This window comes from Thermobia domestica, chromosome 2 (genome assembly GCF_964235325.1).
Source record: "Thermobia domestica chromosome 2, izTheDome1.hap1.1, whole genome shotgun sequence".
NCBI classification, from domain to species: domain Eukaryota; kingdom Metazoa; phylum Arthropoda; class Insecta; order Zygentoma; family Lepismatidae; genus Thermobia; species Thermobia domestica.
The window spans coordinates 341,902,623-341,928,590 of NC_137455.1; the positions used below are offsets into that span (position 1 = coordinate 341,902,623).

General features: G+C 34.8%; 1 protein-coding gene across 1 annotated transcript in view; it reads left to right on the forward strand.

Moving 5' to 3' along the window:
- Vps60 (vacuolar protein sorting 60) overlaps nucleotides 1-16,383 on the forward strand; it is a 44,215-nt gene extending 27,832 nt beyond the window's left edge. The window contains exon 5 of the mRNA XM_081749201.1: nucleotides 15,876-16,383. Within this exon, the coding sequence (XP_081605327.1) occupies nucleotides 15,876-15,926 (51 nt within the window). The 3' untranslated portion in view covers nucleotides 15,927-16,383. The remainder of the gene's footprint in view (nucleotides 1-15,875) is intronic.
- The last annotated feature ends 9,585 nt before the right edge of the window (nucleotides 16,384-25,968 follow it).

A 25,968-nucleotide genomic window follows, 5' to 3' on the forward strand; every position in this document is an offset into this window, starting at 1 on the left:
CGTAAAAACTGGAAATGGTTTGTTTTTACCGCTCTCCAGTATATGGATCACCTTCATCAGCGAACTCGATTCTTAACTTTTGACTCTTTACATCCTCGTAAAAACTGGAAATGGTTTGTTTTTACCGCTTTCCAGTATATGGATCACCTTCATCAGCGAACTCGATTCTTAACTTTTGACTCTTTACATCCTCGTAAAAACTGGAAATGGTTTGTTTTTACCACTTTCCAGTATATGGATCACCTTCATCAGCGAACTCGATTCTTAACTTTTGACTCTTTACATCCTCGTAAAAACTGGAAATGGTTTGTTTCTACCACTTTCCAGTATATGGATCATCTTCATCAGCGAACTCGATTCTTAACTTTTGACTCTTTACATCCTCGTAAAAACTGGAAATGGTTTGTTTCTACCACTTTCCAGTATATGGATCATCTTCATCAGCGAACTCGATTCTTAACTTTTGACTCTTTACATCTTCGTAAAAACTGGAAATGGTTTGTTTTTACCGCTTTTCAGTATATGGATCACCTTCATCAGCGAACTCGATTCTTAACTTTTGACTCTTTACATCCTCGTAAAAACTGGAAATGGTTTGTTTTTACCACTTTCCAGTATATGGATCATCTTCATCAACGAACTCGATTCTTAACTTTTGACTCTTTACATCCTTGTAAAAACTGGAAATGGTTTGTTTCTACCACTTTCCAGCATATGGATCATCTTCATCAGCGAACTCGATTCTTAACTTTTGACTCTTTACATCCTCGTAAAAACTGGAAATGGTTTGTTTTTACCGCTTTCCAGTATATGGATCATCTTCATCAGCGAACTCGATTCTTAACTCTGTACATCCTCGTAAAAGCTGGAAATGGTTTGTTTTTACCACTTTCCAGTATATGGATCATATTCATGAACGAACTCGATTCTTAACTTTTCCTCTTTACATCCTCGTAAAAACTGGAAATGGTTTGTTTTTACCACTTTCCAGTATATGGATCATCTTCATCAGCGAACTCGATTCTTAACTTTTGACTCTTTACATCCTCGTAAACACTGGAAATGGTTTATTTTTACCGCTTTCCAGTATATGGATCACCTTCATCAGCGAACTCGATTCTTAACTTTTTACTCTTTACATCCTCGTAAAAACTGGAAATGGTTTGTTTTTACCACTTTCCAGTATATGGATCATCTTCATCAACGAACTCGATTCTTAACTTTTGACTCTTTACATCCTCGTAAAAACTGGAAATGGTTTGTTTTTACCGCTTTCCAGTATATGGATCATCTTCATCAGCGAACTCGATTCTTAACTTTTTACTCTTTACATCCTCGTAAAAACTGGAAATGGTTTGTTTTTACCACTTTCCAGTATATGGATCACCTTCATCAGCGAACTCGATTCTTAACTTTTGACTCTTTACATCCTCGTAAAAACTGGAAATGGTTTGTTTTTACCGCTTTCCAGTATATGGATCACCTTCATCAGCGAACTCGATTCTTAACTTTTTACTCTTTACATCCTCGTAAAAACTGGAAATGGTTTGTTTTTACCGCTTTCCAGTATATGGATCACCTTCATCAGCGAACTCGATTCTTAACTTTTGACTCTTTACATCCTCGTAAAAACTGGAAATGGTTTGTTTTTACCGCTTTCCAGTATATGGATCATCTTCATCAGCGAACTCGATTCTTAACTCTGTACATCCTCGTAAAAGCTGGAAATGGTTTGTTTTTACCACTTTCCAGTATATGGATCATATTCATGAACGAACTCGATTCTTAACTTTTCCTCTTTACATCCTCGTAAAAACTGGAAATGGTTTGTTTTTACCACTTTCCAGTATATGGATCATCTTCATCAGCGAACTCGATTCTTAACTTTTGACTCTTTACATCCTCGTAAAAACTGGAAATGGTTTATTTTTACCGCTTTCCAGTATATGGATCACCTTCATCAGCGAACTCGATTCTTAACTTTTTACTCTTTACATCCTTGTAAAAACTGGAAATGGTTTGTTTTTACCACTTTCCAGTATATGGATCATCTTCATCAACGAACTCGATTCTTAACTTTTGACTCTTTACATCCTCGTAAAAACTGGAAATGGTTTGTTTCTACCACTTTCCAGTATATGGATCATCTTCATCAACGAACTCGATTCTTAACTCTGTACATCCTCGTAAAAACTGGAAATGGTTTGTTTTTACCACTTTCCAGTATATGGATCATCTTCATCAACGAACTCGATTCTTAACTTTTGACTCTTTACATTCTCGTAAAAACTGGAAATGGTTTGTTTTTACCGCTCTCCAGTATATGGATCACCTTCATCAGCGAACTCGATTCTTAACTTTTGACTCTTTACATCCTCGTAAAAACTGGAAATGGTTTGTTTTTACCGCTTTCCAGTATATGGATCACCTTCATCAGCGAACTCGATTCTTAACTTTTGACTCTTTACATCCTCGTAAAAACTGGAAATGGTTTGTTTTTACCACTTTCCAGTATATGGATCACCTTCATCAGCGAACTCGATTCTTAACTTTTGACTCTTTACATTCTCGTAAAAACTGGAAATGGTTTGTTTCTACCACTTTCCAGCATATGGATCATCTTCATCAGCGAACTCGATTCTTAACTTTTGACTCTTTACATCCTTGTAAAAACTGGAAATGGTTTGTTTTTACCACTTTCCAGTATATGGATCATCTTCATCAACGAACTCGATTCTTAACTTTTGACTCTTTACATCCTCGTAAAAACTGGAAATGGTTTGTTTTTACCACTTTCCAGTATATGGATCATCTTCATCAGCGAACTCGATTCTTAACTTTTGACTCTTTACATCCTCGTAAAAACTGGAAATGGTTTGTTTTTACCACTTTCCAGTATATGGATCATCTTCATCAGCGAACTCGATTCTTAACTTTTGACTCTTTACATCTTCGTAAAAACTGGAAATGGTTTGTTTTTACCGCTTTTCAGTATATGGATCACCTTCATCAGCGAACTCGATTCTTAACTTTTGACTCTTTACATCCTCGTAAAAACTGGAGATGGTTTGTTTTTACCACTTTCCAGTATATGGATCATCTTCATCAACGAACTCGATTCTTAACTTTTGACTCTTTACATCTTCGTAAAAACTGGAAATGGTTTGTTTCTACCACTTTCCAGTATATGGATCATCTTCATCAACGAACTCGATTCTTAACTTTTGATTCTTTACATCCTCGTAAAAACTGGAAATGGTTTGTTTCTACCACTTTCCAGTATATGGATCATCTTCATCAGCGAAGTCGATTCTTAACTCTGTACATCCTCGTAAAAGCTGGAAATGGTTTGATTCTACCACTTTCCAGTATATGGATCATCTTCATCAACGAACTCGATTCTTAACTTTTCCTCTTTACATCCTCGTAAAAACTGGAAATGGTTTGTTTTTACCACTTTCCAGTATATGGATCATCTTCATCAGCGAACTCGATTCTTAACTTTTGACTCTTTACATCTTCGTAAAAACTGGAAATGGTTTATTTTTACCGCTTTCCAGTATATGGATCACCTTCATCAGCGAACTCGATTCTTAACTTTTTACTCTTTACATCCTCGTAAAAACTGGAAATGGTTTGTTTTTACCACTTTCCAGTATATGGATCATCTTCATCAACGAACTCGATTCTTAACTTTTGACTCTTTACATCCTCGTAAAAACTGGAAATGGTTTGTTTCTACCACTTTCCAGTATATGGATCATCTTCATCAACGAACTCGATTCTTAACTCTGTACATCCTCGTAAAAACTGGAAATGGTTTGTTTTTACCACTTTCCAGTATATGGATCATCTTCATCAACGAACTCGATTCTTAACTTTTGACTCTTTACATTCTCGTAAAAACTGGAAATGGTTTGTTTTTACCGCTCTCCAGTATATGGATCACCTTCATCAGCGAACTCGATTCTTAACTTTTGACTCTTTACATCCTCGTAAAAACTGGAAATGGTTTGTTTTTACCGCTTTCCAGTATATGGATCACCTTCATCAGCGAACTCGATTCTTAACTTTTGACTCTTTACATCCTCGTAAAAACTGGAAATGGTTTGTTTTTACCACTTTCCAGTATATGGATCATCTTCATCAACGAACTCGATTCTTAACTTTTGACTCTTTACATTCTCGTAAAAACTGGAAATGGTTTGTTTCTACCACTTTCCAGCATATGGATCATCTTCATCAGCGAACTCGATTCTTAACTTTTGACTCTTTACATCCTCGTAAAAACTGGAAATGGTTTGTTTTTACCGCTTTCCAGTATATGGATCATCTTCATCAGCGAACTCGATTCTTAACTCTGTACATCCTCGTAAAAGCTGGAAATGGTTTGTTTTTACCACTTTCCAGTATATGGATCATATTCATCAACGAACTCGATTCTTAACTTTTCCTCTTTACATCCTCGTAAAAACTGGAAATGGTTTGTTTCTACCGCTCTCCAGTATATGGATCACCTTCATCAGCGAACTCGATTCTTAACTTTTGACTCTTTACATCCTCGTAAAAACTGGAAATGGTTTGTTTTTACCGCTTTCCAGTATATGGATCACCTTCATCAGCGAACTCGATTCTTAACTTTTGACTCTTTACATCCTCGTAAAAACTGGAAATGGTTTGTTTTTACCACTTTCCAGTATATGGATCACCTTCATCAGCGAACTCGATTCTTAACTTTTGACTCTTTACATCCTCGTAAAAACTGGAAATGGTTTGTTTCTACCACTTTCCAGTATATGGATCATCTTCATCAGCGAACTCGATTCTTAACTTTTGACTCTTTACATCCTCGTAAAAACTGGAAATGGTTTGTTTCTACCACTTTCCAGTATATGGATCATCTTCATCAGCGAACTCGATTCTTAACTTTTGACTCTTTACATCTTCGTAAAAACTGGAAATGGTTTGTTTTTACCGCTTTTCAGTATATGGATCACCTTCATCAGCGAACTCGATTCTTAACTTTTGACTCTTTACATCCTCGTAAAAACTGGAAATGGTTTGTTTTTACCACTTTCCAGTATATGGATCATCTTCATCAACGAACTCGATTCTTAACTTTTGACTCTTTACATCTTCGTAAAAACTGGAAATGGTTTGTTTCTACCACTTTCCAGCATATGGATCATCTTCATCAGCGAACTCGATTCTTAACTTTTGACTCTTTACATCCTTGTAAAAACTGGAAATGGTTTGTTTTTACCACTTTCCAGTATATGGATCATCTTCATCAACGAACTCGATTCTTAACTTTTGACTCTTTACATCCTTGTAAAAACTGGAAATGGTTTGTTTTTACCACTTTCCAGCATATGGATCATCTTCATCAGCGAACTCGATTCTTAACTTTTGACTCTTTACATCCTCGTAAAAACTGGAAATGGTTTGTTTTTACCGCTTTCCAGTATATGGATCATCTTCATCAGCGAACTCGATTCTTAACTCTGTACATCCTCGTAAAAGCTGGAAATGGTTTGTTTTTACCACTTTCCAGTATATGGATCATATTCATGAACGAACTCGATTCTTAACTTTTCCTCTTTACATCCTCGTAAAAACTGGAAATGGTTTGTTTTTACCACTTTCCAGTATATGGATCATCTTCATCAGCGAACTCGATTCTTAACTTTTGACTCTTTACATCCTCGTAAAAACTGGAAATGGTTTATTTTTACCGCTTTCCAGTATATGGATCACCTTCATCAGCGAACTCGATTCTTAACTTTTTACTCTTTACATCCTCGTAAAAACTGGAAATGGTTTGTTTTTACCACTTTCCAGTATATGGATCATCTTCATCAACGAACTCGATTCTTAACTTTTGACTCTTTACATCCTCGTAAAAACTGGAAATGGTTTGTTTCTACCACTTTTCAGTATATGGATCATCTTCATCAACGAACTCGATTCTTAACTCTGTACATCCTCGTAAAAACTGGAAATGGTTTGTTTTTACCACTTTCCAGTATATGGATCATCTTCATCAACGAACTCGATTCTTAACTTTTGACTCTTTACATTCTCGTAAAAACTGGAAATGGTTTGTTTTTACCGCTCTCCAGTATATGGATCACCTTCATCAGCGAACTCGATTCTTAACTTTTGACTCTTTACATCCTCGTAAAAACTGGAAATGGTTTGTTTTTACCGCTTTCCAGTATATGGATCACCTTCATCAGCGAACTCGATTCTTAACTTTTGGCTCTTTACATCCTCGTAAAAACTGGAAATGGTTTGTTTTTACCACTTTCCAGTATATGGATCATCTTCATCAACGAACTCGATTCTTAACTTTTGACTCTTTACATCCTCGTAAAAACTGGAAATGGTTTGTTTCTACCACTTTTCAGTATATGGATCATCTTCATCAACGAACTCGATTCTTAACTCTGTACATCCTCGTAAAAACTGGAAATGGTTTGTTTTTACCACTTTCCAGTATATGGATCATCTTCATCAACGAACTCGATTCTTAACTTTTGACTCTTTACATTCTCGTAAAAACTGGAAATGGTTTGTTTTTACCGCTCTCCAGTATATGGATCACCTTCATCAGCGAACTCGATTCTTAACTTTTGACTCTTTACATCCTCGTAAAAACTGGAAATGGTTTGTTTTTACCGCTTTCCAGTATATGGATCACCTTCATCAGCGAACTCGATTCTTAACTTTTGGCTCTTTACATCCTCGTAAAAACTGGAAATGGTTTGTTTTTACCACTTTCCAGTATATGGATCACCTTCATCAGCGAACTCGATTCTTAACTTTTGACTCTTTACATTCTCGTAAAAACTGGAAATGGTTTGTTTTTACCACTTTCCAGTATATGGATCATCTTCATCAACGAACTCGATTCTTAACTTTTGACTCTTTACATTCTCGTAAAAACTGGAAATGGTTTGTTTTTACCACTTTCCAGTATATGGATCATCTTCATCAACGAACTCGATTCTTAACTTTTGACTCTTTACATCCTCGTAAAAACTGGAAATGGTTTGTTTTTACCGCTTTCCAGTATATGGATCACCTTCATCAGCGAACTCGATTCTTAACTTTTGACTCTTTACATCCTCGTAAAAACTGGAAATGGTTTGTTTTTACCACTTTCCAGTATATGGATCACCTTCATCAGCGAACTCGATTCTTAACTTTTGACTCTTTACATTCTCGTAAAAACTGGAAATGGTTTGTTTCTACCACTTTCCAGCATATGGATCATCTTCATCAGCGAACTCGATTCTTAACTTTTGACTCTTTACATCCTTGTAAAAACTGGAAATGGTTTGTTTTTACCACTTTCCAGTATATGGATCATCTTCATCAACGAACTCGATTCTTAACTTTTGACTCTTTACATCCTCGTAAAAACTGGAAATGGTTTGTTTTTACCACTTTCCAGTATATGGATCATCTTCATCAGCGAACTCGATTCTTAACTTTTGACTCTTTACATCCTCGTAAAAACTGGAAATGGTTTGTTTTTACCACTTTCCAGTATATGGATCATCTTCATCAGCGAACTCGATTCTTAACTTTTGACTCTTTACATCTTCGTAAAAACTGGAAATGGTTTGTTTTTACCGCTTTTCAGTATATGGATCACCTTCATCAGCGAACTCGATTCTTAACTTTTGACTCTTTACATCCTCGTAAAAACTGGAGATGGTTTGTTTTTACCACTTTCCAGTATATGGATCATCTTCATCAACGAACTCGATTCTTAACTTTTGACTCTTTACATCTTCGTAAAAACTGGAAATGGTTTGTTTCTACCACTTTCCAGTATATGGATCATCTTCATCAACGAACTCGATTCTTAACTTTTGATTCTTTACATCCTCGTAAAAACTGGAAATGGTTTGTTTCTACCACTTTCCAGTATATGGATCATCTTCATCAGCGAAGTCGATTCTTAACTCTGTACATCCTCGTAAAAGCTGGAAATGGTTTGATTCTACCACTTTCCAGTATATGGATCATCTTCATCAACGAACTCGATTCTTAACTTTTCCTCTTTACATCCTCGTAAAAACTGGAAATGGTTTGTTTTTACCACTTTCCAGTATATGGATCATCTTCATCAGCGAACTCGATTCTTAACTTTTGACTCTTTACATCTTCGTAAAAACTGGAAATGGTTTATTTTTACCGCTTTCCAGTATATGGATCACCTTCATCAGCGAACTCGATTCTTAACTTTTTACTCTTTACATCCTCGTAAAAACTGGAAATGGTTTGTTTTTACCACTTTCCAGTATATGGATCATCTTCATCAACGAACTCGATTCTTAACTTTTGACTCTTTACATCCTCGTAAAAACTGGAAATGGTTTGTTTCTACCACTTTCCAGTATATGGATCATCTTCATCAACGAACTCGATTCTTAACTCTGTACATCCTCGTAAAAACTGGAAATGGTTTGTTTTTACCACTTTCCAGTATATGGATCATCTTCATCAACGAACTCGATTCTTAACTTTTGACTCTTTACATTCTCGTAAAAACTGGAAATGGTTTGTTTTTACCGCTCTCCAGTATATGGATCACCTTCATCAGCGAACTCGATTCTTAACTTTTGACTCTTTACATCCTCGTAAAAACTGGAAATGGTTTGTTTTTACCGCTTTCCAGTATATGGATCACCTTCATCAGCGAACTCGATTCTTAACTTTTGACTCTTTACATCCTCGTAAAAACTGGAAATGGTTTGTTTTTACCACTTTCCAGTATATGGATCATCTTCATCAACGAACTCGATTCTTAACTTTTGACTCTTTACATTCTCGTAAAAACTGGAAATGGTTTGTTTCTACCACTTTCCAGCATATGGATCATCTTCATCAGCGAACTCGATTCTTAACTTTTGACTCTTTACATCCTCGTAAAAACTGGAAATGGTTTGTTTTTACCGCTTTCCAGTATATGGATCATCTTCATCAGCGAACTCGATTCTTAACTCTGTACATCCTCGTAAAAGCTGGAAATGGTTTGTTTTTACCACTTTCCAGTATATGGATCATATTCATCAACGAACTCGATTCTTAACTTTTCCTCTTTACATCCTCGTAAAAACTGGAAATGGTTTGTTTCTACCGCTCTCCAGTATATGGATCACCTTCATCAGCGAACTCGATTCTTAACTTTTGACTCTTTACATCCTCGTAAAAACTGGAAATGGTTTGTTTTTACCGCTTTCCAGTATATGGATCACCTTCATCAGCGAACTCGATTCTTAACTTTTGACTCTTTACATCCTCGTAAAAACTGGAAATGGTTTGTTTTTACCACTTTCCAGTATATGGATCACCTTCATCAGCGAACTCGATTCTTAACTTTTGACTCTTTACATCCTCGTAAAAACTGGAAATGGTTTGTTTCTACCACTTTCCAGTATATGGATCATCTTCATCAGCGAACTCGATTCTTAACTTTTGACTCTTTACATCCTCGTAAAAACTGGAAATGGTTTGTTTCTACCACTTTCCAGTATATGGATCATCTTCATCAGCGAACTCGATTCTTAACTTTTGACTCTTTACATCTTCGTAAAAACTGGAAATGGTTTGTTTTTACCGCTTTTCAGTATATGGATCACCTTCATCAGCGAACTCGATTCTTAACTTTTGACTCTTTACATCCTCGTAAAAACTGGAAATGGTTTGTTTTTACCACTTTCCAGTATATGGATCATCTTCATCAACGAACTCGATTCTTAACTTTTGACTCTTTACATCTTCGTAAAAACTGGAAATGGTTTGTTTCTACCACTTTCCAGCATATGGATCATCTTCATCAGCGAACTCGATTCTTAACTTTTGACTCTTTACATCCTTGTAAAAACTGGAAATGGTTTGTTTTTACCACTTTCCAGTATATGGATCATCTTCATCAACGAACTCGATTCTTAACTTTTGACTCTTTACATCCTTGTAAAAACTGGAAATGGTTTGTTTTTACCACTTTCCAGCATATGGATCATCTTCATCAGCGAACTCGATTCTTAACTTTTGACTCTTTACATCCTCGTAAAAACTGGAAATGGTTTGTTTTTACCGCTTTCCAGTATATGGATCATCTTCATCAGCGAACTCGATTCTTAACTCTGTACATCCTCGTAAAAGCTGGAAATGGTTTGTTTTTACCACTTTCCAGTATATGGATCATATTCATGAACGAACTCGATTCTTAACTTTTCCTCTTTACATCCTCGTAAAAACTGGAAATGGTTTGTTTTTACCACTTTCCAGTATATGGATCATCTTCATCAGCGAACTCGATTCTTAACTTTTGACTCTTTACATCCTCGTAAAAACTGGAAATGGTTTATTTTTACCGCTTTCCAGTATATGGATCACCTTCATCAGCGAACTCGATTCTTAACTTTTTACTCTTTACATCCTCGTAAAAACTGGAAATGGTTTGTTTTTACCACTTTCCAGTATATGGATCATCTTCATCAACGAACTCGATTCTTAACTTTTGACTCTTTACATCCTCGTAAAAACTGGAAATGGTTTGTTTCTACCACTTTTCAGTATATGGATCATCTTCATCAACGAACTCGATTCTTAACTCTGTACATCCTCGTAAAAACTGGAAATGGTTTGTTTTTACCACTTTCCAGTATATGGATCATCTTCATCAACGAACTCGATTCTTAACTTTTGACTCTTTACATTCTCGTAAAAACTGGAAATGGTTTGTTTTTACCGCTCTCCAGTATATGGATCACCTTCATCAGCGAACTCGATTCTTAACTTTTGACTCTTTACATCCTCGTAAAAACTGGAAATGGTTTGTTTTTACCGCTTTCCAGTATATGGATCACCTTCATCAGCGAACTCGATTCTTAACTTTTGGCTCTTTACATCCTCGTAAAAACTGGAAATGGTTTGTTTTTACCACTTTCCAGTATATGGATCACCTTCATCAGCGAACTCGATTCTTAACTTTTGACTCTTTACATTCTCGTAAAAACTGGAAATGGTTTGTTTTTACCACTTTCCAGTATATGGATCATCTTCATCAGCGAACTCGATTCTTAACTTTTGACTCTTTACATCCTTGTAAAAACTGGAAATGGTTTGTTTTTACCACTTTCCAGTATATGGATCATCTTCATCAACGAACTCGATTCTTAACTTTTGACTCTTTACATCCTCGTAAAAACTGGAAATGGTTTGTTTTTACCACTTTCCAGTATATGGATCATCTTCATCAGCGAACTCGATTCTTAACTTTTGACTCTTTACATCCTCGTAAAAACTGGAAATGGTTTGTTTTTACCACTTTCCAGTATATGGATCATCTTCATCAGCGAACTCGATTCTTAACTTTTGACTCTTTACATCCTCGTAAAAACTGGAAATGGTTTGTTTTTACCACTTTCCAGTATATGGATCATCTTCATCAGCGAACTCGATTCTTAACTTTTGACTCTTTACATCTTCGTAAAAACTGGAAATGGTTTGTTTTTACCGCTTTTCAGTATATGGATCACCTTCATCAGCGAACTCGATTCTTAACTTTTGACTCTTTACATCCTCGTAAAAACTGGAAATGGTTTGTTTTTACCACTTTCCAGTATATGGATCATCTTCATCAACGAACTCGATTCTTAACTTTTGACTCTTTACATCTTCGTAAAAACTGGAAATGGTTTGTTTCTACCACTTTCCAGCATATGGATCATCTTCATCAGCGAACTCGATTCTTAACTTTTGACTCTTTACATCCTTGTAAAAACTGGAAATGGTTTGTTTTTACCACTTTCCAGTATATGGATCATCTTCATCAACGAACTCGATTCTTAACTTTTGACTCTTTACATCCTTGTAAAAACTGGAAATGGTTTGTTTTTACCACTTTCCAGTATATGGATCATCTTCATCAACGAACTCGATTCTTAACTTTTGACTCTTTACATCCTCGTAAAAACTGGAAATGGTTTGTTTTTACCACTTTCCAGTATATGGATCATCTTCATCAGCGAACTCGATTCTTAACTTTTGACTCTTTACATCCTTGTAAAAACTGGAAATGGTTTGTTTTTAGCACTTTCCAGTATATGGATCATCTTCATCGGCGAACTCGATTCTTAACTTTTGACTCTTTACATCCTCGCAAAAATTGATGATCCATCAAGTAGTTGTTGAGATTGTCTCCCAGACGGACACACGGGTAGGCAGTAGATATATGAAGGAGATTTTGGTAAACTACATTGTTTAAACATGCATCAACTTGCGAGTAGGTATTCTACTTACAGGCGAGAAAGGCATGACAGAAACTCGTATTAAAATATATAATTCATCATTTAAAAAATATTCAACAAACCCAGCAAATTAGAAAATATTGGAACCTTGCATCCGCCAGTTTCGCTCTCAGTCTGTTTCAGAGCGGTGAATAAACACAGTCTGAAACACAATGGGACGCTATGAAAGGAAACAATATGGACCCAAGTCAATCCAATCCGTTAAAATATGCAATAAGCTAATAATTGAATGTCAGTAATACCCCAAAAAGAATTGGCGATAATGATAGTAAGGTGAAGCCAGACCTTGATTTTTTTCTTTATTTCTTATGCCCGAATGTTTGTTGTGTGTCGTAATAAAAGTCCCTTGAAAGAAATTAACTGTTTCGCTTAGTTATTTTGAGTTTCTTTTTTTTTTTTTTTTTTTTTTTTTGTTTGTTTCGTGTGTGTGTTTTGGGAATCCCAACAGCAATCACTCACAGGAGTAAAATCTGGATGATCGATAATACTAAACGAATATTTATTTTATTGTTATTTCAACATTGAGGTTAAGTGACGTAACATGTACGCTAAATTACGTTATTCGGTACGAGATCCATACTCACGCCTCCATACATGTGACCGTGTCACTATGGCAGATGTGACTGCAATACCAAGCCAGGGGTACTAAATCAGAGACGAATCACAATGTCCATTTGTGACACAAGAACGTTGCAGCAAATATTTTATAGTTCAAACTACTGTGTAGTATTTCGCTGCTCCTGCAAGTCATGTGACATACTCAGTTTAGCATGGGACACCCGGGCAAGTGGTTTTACGATGTGAGTCCTTACCAAAGCGATTTCTAAACGCCATCATTGTTTGCTCGTGTGTGTGGTCTTGTGTGAACCCTTACACATACCGTACACAGTGTCACTACAGCCACTTACATCAGCCATGGGTTCACAACTGAAATGCCCCGCCAGACTTTGGACAGATAGATATCAGACAGTGCTTGAAAACAGGAAAAGTAGACTACTATCTGTGACCATGAAAGCAATGTTACCAATATCACAACTAAAATTACACTGACACTATTTCTTTGTGATAATCAAACCTGGGGTATGGGAACTTCCCAGAATGCTGAATATTTTTTTGTTAAAAACAACGAACCAGATAAACTATTATAGGCAGTGTTATAAGAGAAACATACGAAGGTGGGTCAAAAAGTAACGCACAATCCACTTAAGCTCAGTAGTGGAAGCTGTAGAGAAGTGCAATTTGGTAGGCAGAAGTATTGGTTTTTGTCCTTTGGAAATATCACTCAATATATGATCCATTTGCTTCACTGCACTGCAACCACCTTTGTTTCCACGATACGAATACACGATTGTAATATTCTTGAGATTGGTAATCACATTATCTACACACACACACACATTCAGCTCGTTGTCATCTCGGAACTGTTTCCTACGCAAATGAGCCCTTAGGCGTCCAAACAGATTGAAATCCGTTGGCGCTAGTTTGAGACTATATGTGGGTTGTGATTCACTGCGCATCCAATATTCTGAACTGTGATGTGTGCATTGTACTCGTACTGTTCTTTCGTTATTGTGATGCAACTTCATGTCCCTTGCTTCTAACTCTGGTGTCTGTTCATAAAGTACGCTGTAGCTTGTCCGAGGACGAACAGTAATAGTTGTCTTTGTAGGCGAGGTTCTCAATCCCTCATGCGCTTTTATTGCTCGTGACGGTGGATGGTCTACTTGACCGTGGCGAGTCCTGAAATCCTGCAATCATCACGCAGAAACCTCTGAAGTCATAGTTACACATGACTTCGCCTCATTGTGTTTTAACCCCCCTTAAACTGGCAATAGCTTACTATGAAACGATGTTGCTGAATTATTCCCGAGTTTGTAGAGGAATTCAATCACAGCACGTTGATGTAATAGGGCGTCACGTTGGTTATCTGTAGTGGCTTTACCTGCAACAACAGGAAATAATAATGGCGTGTAGGCTAGGTGGTAAAGGACCAATGCTTCTACCTATAAAATTTCATTTCTTCATTGCTTATCGAGCTACAGTGGATTGTGCTTTACTTCTTGACCGACCTGTATACATATTTCAACATATATATTAATACAGGGTGTCTACTGATACTGGAAATACTTGAATTATACTGGAATTTAATTTTGATACTGGAAATATACTGAAAATTTGATCCACATACAGGAAAAATAATGAAACTGGTTATTTGTCAAAATACTTATTTGTAATTGTTTCAATAGTCTTAGAAACAATTTTGTATTCATTGAGATTGTAAATTTTTCCAAAGCAAGAGTTGTATACATTTTGTAATTAGACATTTAAAACAATGAGTGGAGTGGACGCAGTGAGAGAAGTTGGGAAGCCGTTTAAAAAACTGTTTTAAAAAAATCATTTGTATTTCAAAAAATTCAAGGCTAACTAAATTTATTGAAAATTAAATATTCTTTTGATGGTAAAACAATTACAAACCTGAAATCATCAAGAGTGAGATTATTCTTAAAGAACTTTAAAAATATCATTGTAATAGGTACTGGAATTTTGCTGATAGTTATACTGAATGTATTGGAAATATACTGGAATTTTGAAAATGAAACTCAGTAGACACCCTGTAATGACGAGATAATTAGTCTGTTATACATTATAATTAGTCAGTGGCAGATTGTCTATATGCAATGATATACAGAGAGTGAAGATATGCAGGACTGGACCGGGATACGAACTCTGGTCTTTGGCTTACCGTGCCAATTCGTTAACCTCTATGCTACCCAATCCACTTCCATATATTCTATCATTCTTGAAGTCGGTGCTCAGTTACTCACTCGTTCAACGTGTATCATTAAATTTGCGCCTATAGAGAAATTGGTTTGATATTAAATTGGTAATTTATCACATGTATATTGTTTAGTTCGAATTTTGGAAATCTTTTCAGTAAATTTTTATTTGATAAGTGGATTCATTATGTCATCATTTGGCAGATATATTTTGGAATATGTATGCTTCTATTGTACTGTTCTATACAAAAAATATTCATTACTTTATTGTTAATAAGAAATAATTTTAGTCCATGTTCAAAAAACACCCTTTTTGTGTCAGTTGACACCAGGGTACTACTGGCTCTGAAAAAGAATTATGTCGATAATTACTTGTATCGTATAAGAATTCATTTATTGTAATGTAATGTATCTCTGAATGAAATATAATTGTTAGAAAGATAAATGGAACATTTATTTCGTTGAAGTTTTCCTGTACAGCTTCAGCCACTTATTTCTACGACGATGTTCATCAAGTTAAGTCATTCACGCGAAGATTGAATCACTGTATAAACACATTTTACATCAAATGTGATTTTGATTTTCGTACTACTGACTTAACCTAGTGAACAAGGCCATAAAGTAAGTGGATGAAAGTATGCACGGAAGATCTTACAACGCAGTCAGTCAAGTCAGTGTTATCTTTTTAACATTTTAGATTCAAGTATGCATTACATACTGTCTTCATGTAAATGTCTGAATAAAATAATTTATTTTCTTTTCACAGGATGGAGTATTAGTGGATGAATTCGGATTGCCACAAATACCTACGTCCTAACTCGCTTCATGAATCGTGCGCAGATACTTGACTGAAAAAAACTGAGCATGCCACAGATTAATTATGAAGACTTTAACAGCTTTACCTGCACATAGAGAAAGTTTGTAAACTGAATCAGTGACTTTTTTTTTTTTTTTTTGGAAAGTTTTATTTTTCAGTATAATTACTTTCTGCAACAAACAGTGCATTAAAAACAAGAAAAAGTAGTGATTGAAATCAGTTTCAGAATGCAACTCAAATTGCCTTACATCGGAAACAATTACATTTTAATGTAAATTTTTAGCATTAATCATGCTGTCATTTAAATAGCCATTTAAATGGAAGTAGAGAAACCTCAAAATGGAAGACAGAACATTGACAAAGTATTACGGTGCTAAAAGTACACTTCTACATAATTTGTATCTATGTATATGTATTCTTTCTTTCCTAATTTGTAAATAAATATAGAACAAATCTTCTTTATGTTTTTTTGAAAAAATTCAAGTGTGTCTCATAAGAGGAGGTGAACATAACATCTATTTGGCCCTAAGTTCGTTATATCAAAATTTCTGGAACTAGTTTAAGCGTAGTTTACTCACTAAATGTTCAAAGATAACACTCAAGATATATTTAAACTGATGCATTTTCCGAAGATTTTCTGTTTTTTTTACAAAATTACTTCTTTATAATTGAGAATACATCCACTATTATAGCTTCTCTACTGCTTAAACATGCATGTTTATACATGTCTGGCCACTTCACAGCCTAAATGTTCAGATCTGGCGATTTATTAATGTTATCGTTATATGGGGTCATAATGATACTGCTATTTACAGGATAACTGAAAATTAAAGTACAATATAAATTTAAAGTGGTACTAGTTCGCTGAATTCGTTTTCAATATAATACAATGATACAACAAAATTTTCTTTCAGTTAACAATATACTAATGTTAATCTTATGGAGATCTAGTATGTTTAAAATCTTGTAAAACAAACTGTATTAAAGTTTTACTTTAAAGTTTTGCATCGTTTTGTTTTAAACTACAGGGAACGTTGATTCTAAGAAAAATGTGAACACATTTCTGATATTTTCCCAATACTCATGTCCAAGTCCTGTATTTTTAGTTTTTTCTATGTACACTAAATTTTTGCACTGACTTTTTTTTTTATTATTTTTATTTTTTTTATGATAAACACCCTCTGTTTACTACTTCCAGTAGTCGTGTCAATGTTGTTTTAGAGTTGCCAATTTCTAACTCCATTCTTTTCCGTTTTAATGAGAAGAAAAATTACTGAAAATGTCAGTTGTGTTCAATTTGAATTCCTGAACGAACTTAATTATATTTTCCCTATTTATCTAATATGCTGTTATCTCCATTTAATTTTTGTTCCATTGTTCTAATAAAATACGGTTTCATATGCGTATCTTTCAATTTAAAAGAAGTCGTGTGATGTATTTCCAGCTTATTATTGGAATGTTTGGTTTCTATCAGATGCTTTATTAAATCAGATACCGCAAGAACTTGTTTTTCAGATTCTCTTATATGTTCTTTAAATCATGTGCTACATTTCGTTTGTCATGCCCATGTAATTAAATTTACATTGGTATTTTATCTATGTAATAATTTTTATATTCCGTTAAGTACTTTTCCAAATACATGGGGGATTTCAGTGCTGCTCTGAAACCATACTTTTTTTTTTTTTTTTTTTTTGCTACTTTCTGCATTCTATACGATATTTTAGCCCATATTTGATAAAGCTATCCAATTCTTACTGGTAATTTTTTTGCCTTGTTTTGTTTCTTCCTCTTCCCAGGTTCTCCCGTTGAAAAAAAAAATCAAGATAAGCATGACAAAGAAAGAATGTAGTAACAATTATTAAAGAACACATGTTGTGGTGTGTCAGGTTTATCAAAGCATCTAATGGAAACCAAACATTCCATAAACAAGATGGAAATACTTCCTAAGACGTCTTTGCAAATTGAAAGATATCCGTATGAGTCATACTTTATTTAGAACCATGGAATCAGAAGTAAACCAAGACATTGTTATATTAGATAAACAATGAAATAGTATAATTAAATGCAGAAAATTTTATAATTGACTGTTTTGTTCAATAAAAAGAAATTGTTCCAGTTTAACGGACAACTTCGGTCATTATCAACAGGTCCACGGATTTTTTTTTTTTTTTTTTTTTAAATATAGACCGTGACCTAACGTTTCGATTTGTAAAAACATCTATAAACTTGTGCGAGTATTACGAAGAAACTGCAAAATTAGGTCCATAAGAAAAGGAAAAAAAAAAAGAAAAATAACCATTTTAACATCAAAGTTATTCAACTTTTGTGTATACCGAGAGAGACTGATCTGGTGCATCCCTTTAAATTATGTTGTGTTAGTTTGTATAAAACAGTAGTAATTACTCTGAAAACAGTGATAACAATTTTCTTAGAAAAATTGTGTTCTGGAACATTGGAAAACACGCAGTAACAAAACTAATTCATTGTTAACAAAAGATAGGTTCGATTTTCGGTGCCAAATCCATGTAACTGAAAGGTCGAAGTCTAGCTTGAAGATAATTTCGATTTTCGTTACCACATTCACTAGTTTCTTGCCTTCAAAATCATTACGCTTTGCACTTCGTTTACGTCTTTCTCTCGTCTTGCTAAAAAAAAATAGAAAGTTCCTCACTACTGTATCTTGAATTCGACTATGGATTTTTTAAACTTTTTGTTATTGCGTGCTTTCAATATGTTCCAGAACACAATTTTTCTAAAATATCTATTAGTATTATTCATATTTTGTATAAACCTCCACAAAGGAATTTTAAGAGATTCATCAGACTACTTTCTTTCAGATGGATACTACATTTGAATGAGTTTGGTCATAGAGTGACCGATTTTTATTTCAAAAATACATGTTTTGTCATTCTTTTTCTCATGATACTAATTTTTCATTTTCTTCAATTACGCAAGTTGATAAATGTTTTTAACCCTTCTTTGTTGTTGTTCATTCATAACTACACTGGGGCCAATATAGTGCATAGATGTTCATTTTACTCCGACCTCATTCACCCTCGCCCTCGCAAAGGGAAGGTTGAGAAAATTAAAGTATGCCAATTGTCGGGAATTGTATATTGGCTTAACCTGTAGGAGCTATGTAATTGCAGATAACGAACAATGTTATGAAGTTGTTTGTTGACTCATGTACGGTATTTCGCATAATTTCCAGGGATAATTTTTAGAAGTCATATTTGGCACTACATTTTATACAGTACCAGCCCTCATTAGAAAAAACTTACTTTCTAATATTGCTACTCTTTTGTTTATATATATATATATATATATATATATATATATATATATATATATATATATATAAAACGTAGATAGCCTTCCAAAGTTTTAAGTCCAAAATATTGAGCCTAGATCCTTCCTGATTTCCACAGGTCTGCAGATAGGAAGTTCAGTTTCCCTATATTCTATCAAAGAGCAACATGCTCACTATGTTACAGAAGCAGTAATATTGATGTTGGCTCTAATAATTATCAGTCAAGAAACTAGTTTTATTAAAGTATATTATTAGTCAAGAAACTAGTTTTAAAAAAATGTCAGAAAGGACGTCAAAACTGGCATACCGGGTGTTAAATGATTAAAAAATGTGAAGGGCACAAGATCACCAAGACAACAAGAGTGAAAAGCAGAAATGTTTCACAGTAGTGTCTTGAATGATATGGTCAATAAAGTCACGTATCAGATTTTCATTTTAACATGGGTTCTAATTCTGCCTATGAAAATTAATTTTTCATAAATAATCTAGCAAAAATCATGCATCTAGCAATATAAGAAAATTAAAAAGATATACCAAGTGTAACTTAATGTAACAAATGTCAGGAGATGATTCCTGACATCTAGAAAAGAAAACAAAATTGTATGAATATATACCATATTGGGAATATTGACAGAGTTAACGAGGGCCGAAAGCAAGGGAACAATATGTTCGAAACGGTAGGTGCCGATGTACAGAGAGACACAAACGTACGTTCGTCGTACACATCACAGGATATGTACCAAGTGTTCGCCATGGACATCAGTGTTGCATGACAACATCGGATCATGGATTGGCGAACCCGTTCGAAGATGCCTGGGTAGTTGTAACAGTTGCACAGGTGTTATGAATACACTGTTCCAAGTTGAATTGAGTTGATTTTGAATGTAACGTCCCTTTTAGCAACGAGGTTATATGAGACGGGACCTACTGATTAACGTGGAATCCGAACCACATGAGTTCCCACCGGGAATCGAACCCGGGTCTCCCACTACGCTGTTCCAAGTCCTTGACATAGTTAACAGGAGTAGTATACACCATACTTTTCATGTGTCCCTACAGATAAAAATCCAGTATCATCAGGTTCGGAGACTGGGTAGGCTAATGCACTGGACCGCCACTCTCGAGCCAACATCTTGGGAAGTTATCGTTCAACCACCGGCGGAGATTCACACTGAAGTGCACGGAAGCCCCATCATGCATATACCTTATGTTGCGGCGAATCGTTTCGGGAACATCTTCCAGTAATTCGGGCAGTGTGTCCTGCAGGAAGGTCAAATACTGTGCTTTCCTTAGTCTTCGAGGTAACGTGCATGAGCCGATGGGTTAATTATGGACAATATGGCATCTGCCAACATGTGTGTGTTATGCATGTTGAAGATACCATCCTTGCGAAACATGATCTCGTCAGTAAAGAGTACTTATGCCTAAAACAGCATGATGGTAGTGGTCTGCTGAATGAACCACTGACAGAATGTTTTACTTGGTTGGAAATCCGCTTCTGTCAGTCCTTGTACCCTTTGCAGATGTTATGGATAAAAGACATTTTTACGTAATGTACTCCACACAGTCGTGACTAACATGCATTTCACGACCAAGTTACCTCGTACTCGTACCTGGCTCATTGTAAACGACTTCTAACACACGTTCATCCATAGCAGGTGTTCGTACATGAAGGGGTCGACCACATGAGTAAATAGTACGGTTCCTGTTTCACGCTACGTGCCGATAAATTGCTGGAAACATCCTCTATGATGATTGGCGTCTGTTAGGAAAACGCTCCTAATGGAGTCGAACTGCTTCACGCCCATTGCCATCTATAAGACCATACATGAATAGCATGTCGGGCTGTTCACGGTTTGAATAACGCACCATGTTTTAGTAGAGCACTGCCACTTGTCCTATTCAACACTCGCAGTACAATGACCCCCACTCCTGTACTAAATACAAGGGCCACCTCTGTATGTATCTGGCCTAGTTACCCATCAAAGAGAAGTAAGATGCTTATTCATAGAACCATAAACATACATCATAGAGGACAAATAACGTCAAAACATTCAAATTTTGAATTTTAGGAAATATTTTACTATAGAATTTTTTGGGAACCAGTCGTATCCAAGCAATCACAGGGTTACATAGTTGGTTTTTGATACCCATGAAAGAGAGTAAGGTATCCCTCCATAGGTCAATAAACACCCATACATGAGTATAGGACCATAAGTACCCATCTTAGAGCATAGCGGGTATATGGTTGGCCCACTCCCATATCAAAGAGAACGAAGATATTATCTGATCCTAAAAGTCTGTAAGAGTGAGATACTCCTCCATAGGACTAGAAGCACCCATTATAGAGGACAAATAACGTCAGAAACCTTGAAAATTTCAGTTTTACTTTTTTATTTTTATTTATTTATTTATTTATTTATTTATTTTACCTATTCAAAGGAACTAGCTAGAACCTCTAAATTTTCAGAGGTACATATTTAGAAATGATAAACCCTACGAAATGTTTACTTTCCCAAATTTAAGGGAAACCAATGCATACCTCCCAAAATTTTTGAGATAGGTTGTTGTAACACCATAATCTAGAGATCAATGACCTGTGACATCATACCACGTGACTTTCGACAGCCAATCAGACTGATTTACCTGTATGTGGTGGATTATTACTGCTGTACCTTGGTGGCTCGATGTTCCTGCAAAACTGAGCATCAGAATGGAAGAATAATAAGTCGAGGGTCGAATATAGGACATCAAATTTCTGGAGGGCATGTTTTCTGTTTAACACAGGCATCGTGTTGTGGAATTACTTTAATGACACTCACATTGGAGAAAACAAAGTTCAGAAATTTAGCGTTTCGTTCGTTTTTGGTAATTAAATTATCCTATTTGTCGTAATGATCCTTTTCTAAGTGTTGCAATTGGTTTTGTTCCAGTACCTGGATCTGCATGGTATATGGATGCTAAAAGTGATCTTTTCAATTTCCTCTCTACTTTAAAGCTGTAGTTGACCGTTGGAATTGATGGTTTAGCATAATTTTCTCTTCCTATGTGTTTGTGTTGCCAAGAAGAGTGTAGAATTATTGAATTAAGACTATACTTTTCCAGTGTAGGATTTATTCCCGTTGAAAAAAAAAAAAAAAAAAAATTGAAAGGGGCAACGAATAGCAATGTATAGTGTTAGAGTTTGCTTTACTTTCTTTTTATTTATTTTTTCCTTTTCTTCCAAAATTTGGAAAAGCACACAAGTTTACTTTTATTATGAGAATTCTTAAATTGTGGGACATATGACGATGTATTTATTGATGGCAGTATTAAGATGTTATTCTTTTCTTATATGATATTCACATTACTCTCTGTGTCAGAATTCAAGGAAAATGGTTTTTCCTGTGGGAATCGGGAAGGATCTACTTTTTTTTTGTTTGTTTGTTTGTTTGTTTGTTTTTGACGATCGTCTTTTGCTCTTTCTTTTTAGATTAGAAGTGTGCAACCATTCTTCCTACAGAAATAGAATTTTTATTGTTTTAGTCTAAAATAAATGTAATTAGTGAAGAATGATTGGTAGTATATATGAATACAATTTGTGTATGAGTATATGATTTCATATAGTCGATTGAATAACGCACATGTTCTTAATGTGCGTAACTTCGGGTTCAATTACTGTTAAATGTATGGAATTTTCGGTGTTGACACAACATCGTGAGATACTTTCTAAGTTACTTCAGTTAATAAGTGCAGGATTCATTGGCGTTAGGAACTGACGAGTGGAATTTTCCTCATGGCACCCCTTTTTAAATTTCGAAGAATTCAAAAAGATCAAAAAATAAACCAATAGCAGGGTCAAGTGTATACCACGTGAAGGAATTTGGTTTCTATTGCATGACACTTTTCGATTAATATTAAAACCGTATGTGATAGCAGATTTCTACCACTTCTGGTTTCAGTAGAGTCAAGGATGGAGATGACGTGTATACTTCGGACTCTTAATCGATTACAGGTATTTGCTTCTGACTATCTATTACAGCTTTTGCTGTATACTGATCAACGTTAAAACGGGAAATGGCTTATTTCTCTATTTCCGGTTTGATTATCGGCTCCATTAAAGAACTCGATCAAGTAGTTCTTGGAATTTTTTTTGCCTTTCGGATCAACAGGCAGACTAAATACATAAAAGAGTTTTAATAAACCAAAGTCCTTAAAATGAATAAGTGTTCTGCAATCCTCAAGGCAGTCGAGGAAATCAGCAGAGCCTGGAGTAGACACTAGTAAGAAAATAATCGAGATAGTCGATATCCAGCAGCCGCCAGCATATACAGGCGTCTCATAATCCAGAAATGATCCTTAGTATAACACTAACTTACTCCTAACAGGTTATGAAATTGAATATAATTATCAAATAAATACGTGACACCAGGACTAAACAACAAATCTTTATTAATAATTGAAAAGAAAGAATCGTAAAGTAACAACTTTTGTTCAACATATTTACCTTTAATATGACCTTATATATTAAATATGCCAACATTTTGAACATTTCATGTTTGTCAGAGCACCAATATTGTGTAACAAAACATACTATTTATAACCAACAAATTATCCTCCTAATAATAAAGTTTTTTTTTTTTTTTCGATTATTTACAAGATTTTTGTCATTAATAATTTTTAGACTGCAAATGCTAAATATTCGATAAGCACAAAAAATGCATAACAGAAGATCCTCTTAAGTCAATAATTGAATGCATATATACATAATGCAAAAAGCCACTATTACTTTTTCACCTATTATCAGATATTTAATAAAAATATAAATTGATAGTAAATTTATCATTGATTTATTAACTTCAAACTTCCAAGTTAATTCTTGATTGGACATTAAAATTACTGGTCTTTGGACAAATATAAAGTTTATATATTGGATCACATTTGCCCGGAAAGTTCAGAACTTTTATGTGTATGTCTTGAGGTAAGGCGGACGCATTGTCACTTGTGAAGATTGCTAATTCTTAAGAAATTTATTTTTCCGTGATCCTTCTTTTCTACTGTGAACAAAGACCTGTTTATGTGTGTTCTTTGTAGAATAAATATTGTAATTAAGATCGTGTTGATGTAAAAGATTCAGTATCATTTACATATCGAAAACATTTTTTGGACTGTAGACATTGAGATGTGAATATGTCACATTCGTAATGGTTCATTTCTATGTTGGCTAGTAAAAGTAACAATGGACTCTCCGCGAAACACAGCTTCAAGTACAATTCATATACACATTATACTGTTCAAATACAAATAGAAATAAAGTTTGCTAATAGAATTTTCCTTCAAACTCGGAGCAGTCTTTTGGGAAACATACTTCTGAAATACTTGTAATTTTATTTCAACCAAACTTAAGTGCAGTTAATGGCTAAATTTGTCGGTATGGAGAAACGGATACCTATTATATTTATTAATGCCATTATTATATTGTTGACTGCCAGAGACAAACCTTTTTTATTTGTTTAACTGGAACTGTCGTTTATCGCATATTAGAGCTTTTTCGTGCTTAAATTAATATGCCCTTGTATACACAGGTGAGGGTCTTATAGCATTATGTTTGTTTACTTTATACAGCTCATAGATGACTGGAAAAGATGAAGCTGTTTTCGTCTAACATTAGAATTTTCTTTTCAAATTAATATCGCAACGGTGTCCTCAAATTAACTCATCCAAACTTCCTGAAACTCAGCATCTTTACCTGCTTAGTATGCAAGTACTGTAATATAATATTTTGCTATGCAAACCTTTGATCCCGAGGTATGGTCCGTCTAAGTTAAAATTTGGACTTCTCAATAAAAAAAAAGAAAAGATTGAACATCCTCAGGTAGACTTATCCGATCTTCAGACGTTTGGAAAACACGAATATTTTCCTGTGGAGACTTTTGGTTCTCGAGTTGGGGTTTGGAATAGTCAATTTTTAAAAGAAGAAAAAAACGAACTGTAAACGCCCACCCTGCTTATTTCCTTCCCAAACCTTTCGTACCCGAGTTATAGGCTATCAAAATTGAGGGGTTAACTTTACACTGCCCGCTCCAGTTGGTATCCTTACGGAGAGACAAGAAACTGCACTCTAATTATTTTAACAAAATGGATCCAAACTTCCCTAACCTTAAGCTAACTCGACCTTACCCTACCTCACTTATCCCTACATTACTCCACTCTACCCTACCCTACTTTACCACACCCTTTTAAAGCGGTCCTTCTTATCGATGCGCAGCTGGAGCGTGTATTGTAAGGTTTACCTAAGTTGTTTAATGGATTTAGAGTAAGCTTTTCATTAAAAAATTCTCTATTTGCTATATAGAACAAAGCATACGTGGAACAAACTTGTTAAATATATTAATTTGAGGAATAATAAAATAAATTATGAAACAATTGTTTACCAACGTTGATAAATAAAAGCTGTCCATTGATTTTAGCAGAACTCTATTAGAAGTACATATTACATTAGGAAAAATAATTTACTTTGTTCATCCATTTACCGAGACTCATCTAACAATAGTTTCCTGATGAAGATTTTGTTTCAACTCTACGTAACTTGAACCCTGTATTTTTTCTAGTATTACTCGGTAAGATACTTTTGTTAGAATTGCGCTTGTTTTATGAAGCAATAATAATTAATATTATTATTAAAGAAAATTTTGAATTAAAAAAAAAAAAAAAAAAAAAAAAAAAAAAACGTGGATATGTTTCTTCAAAATT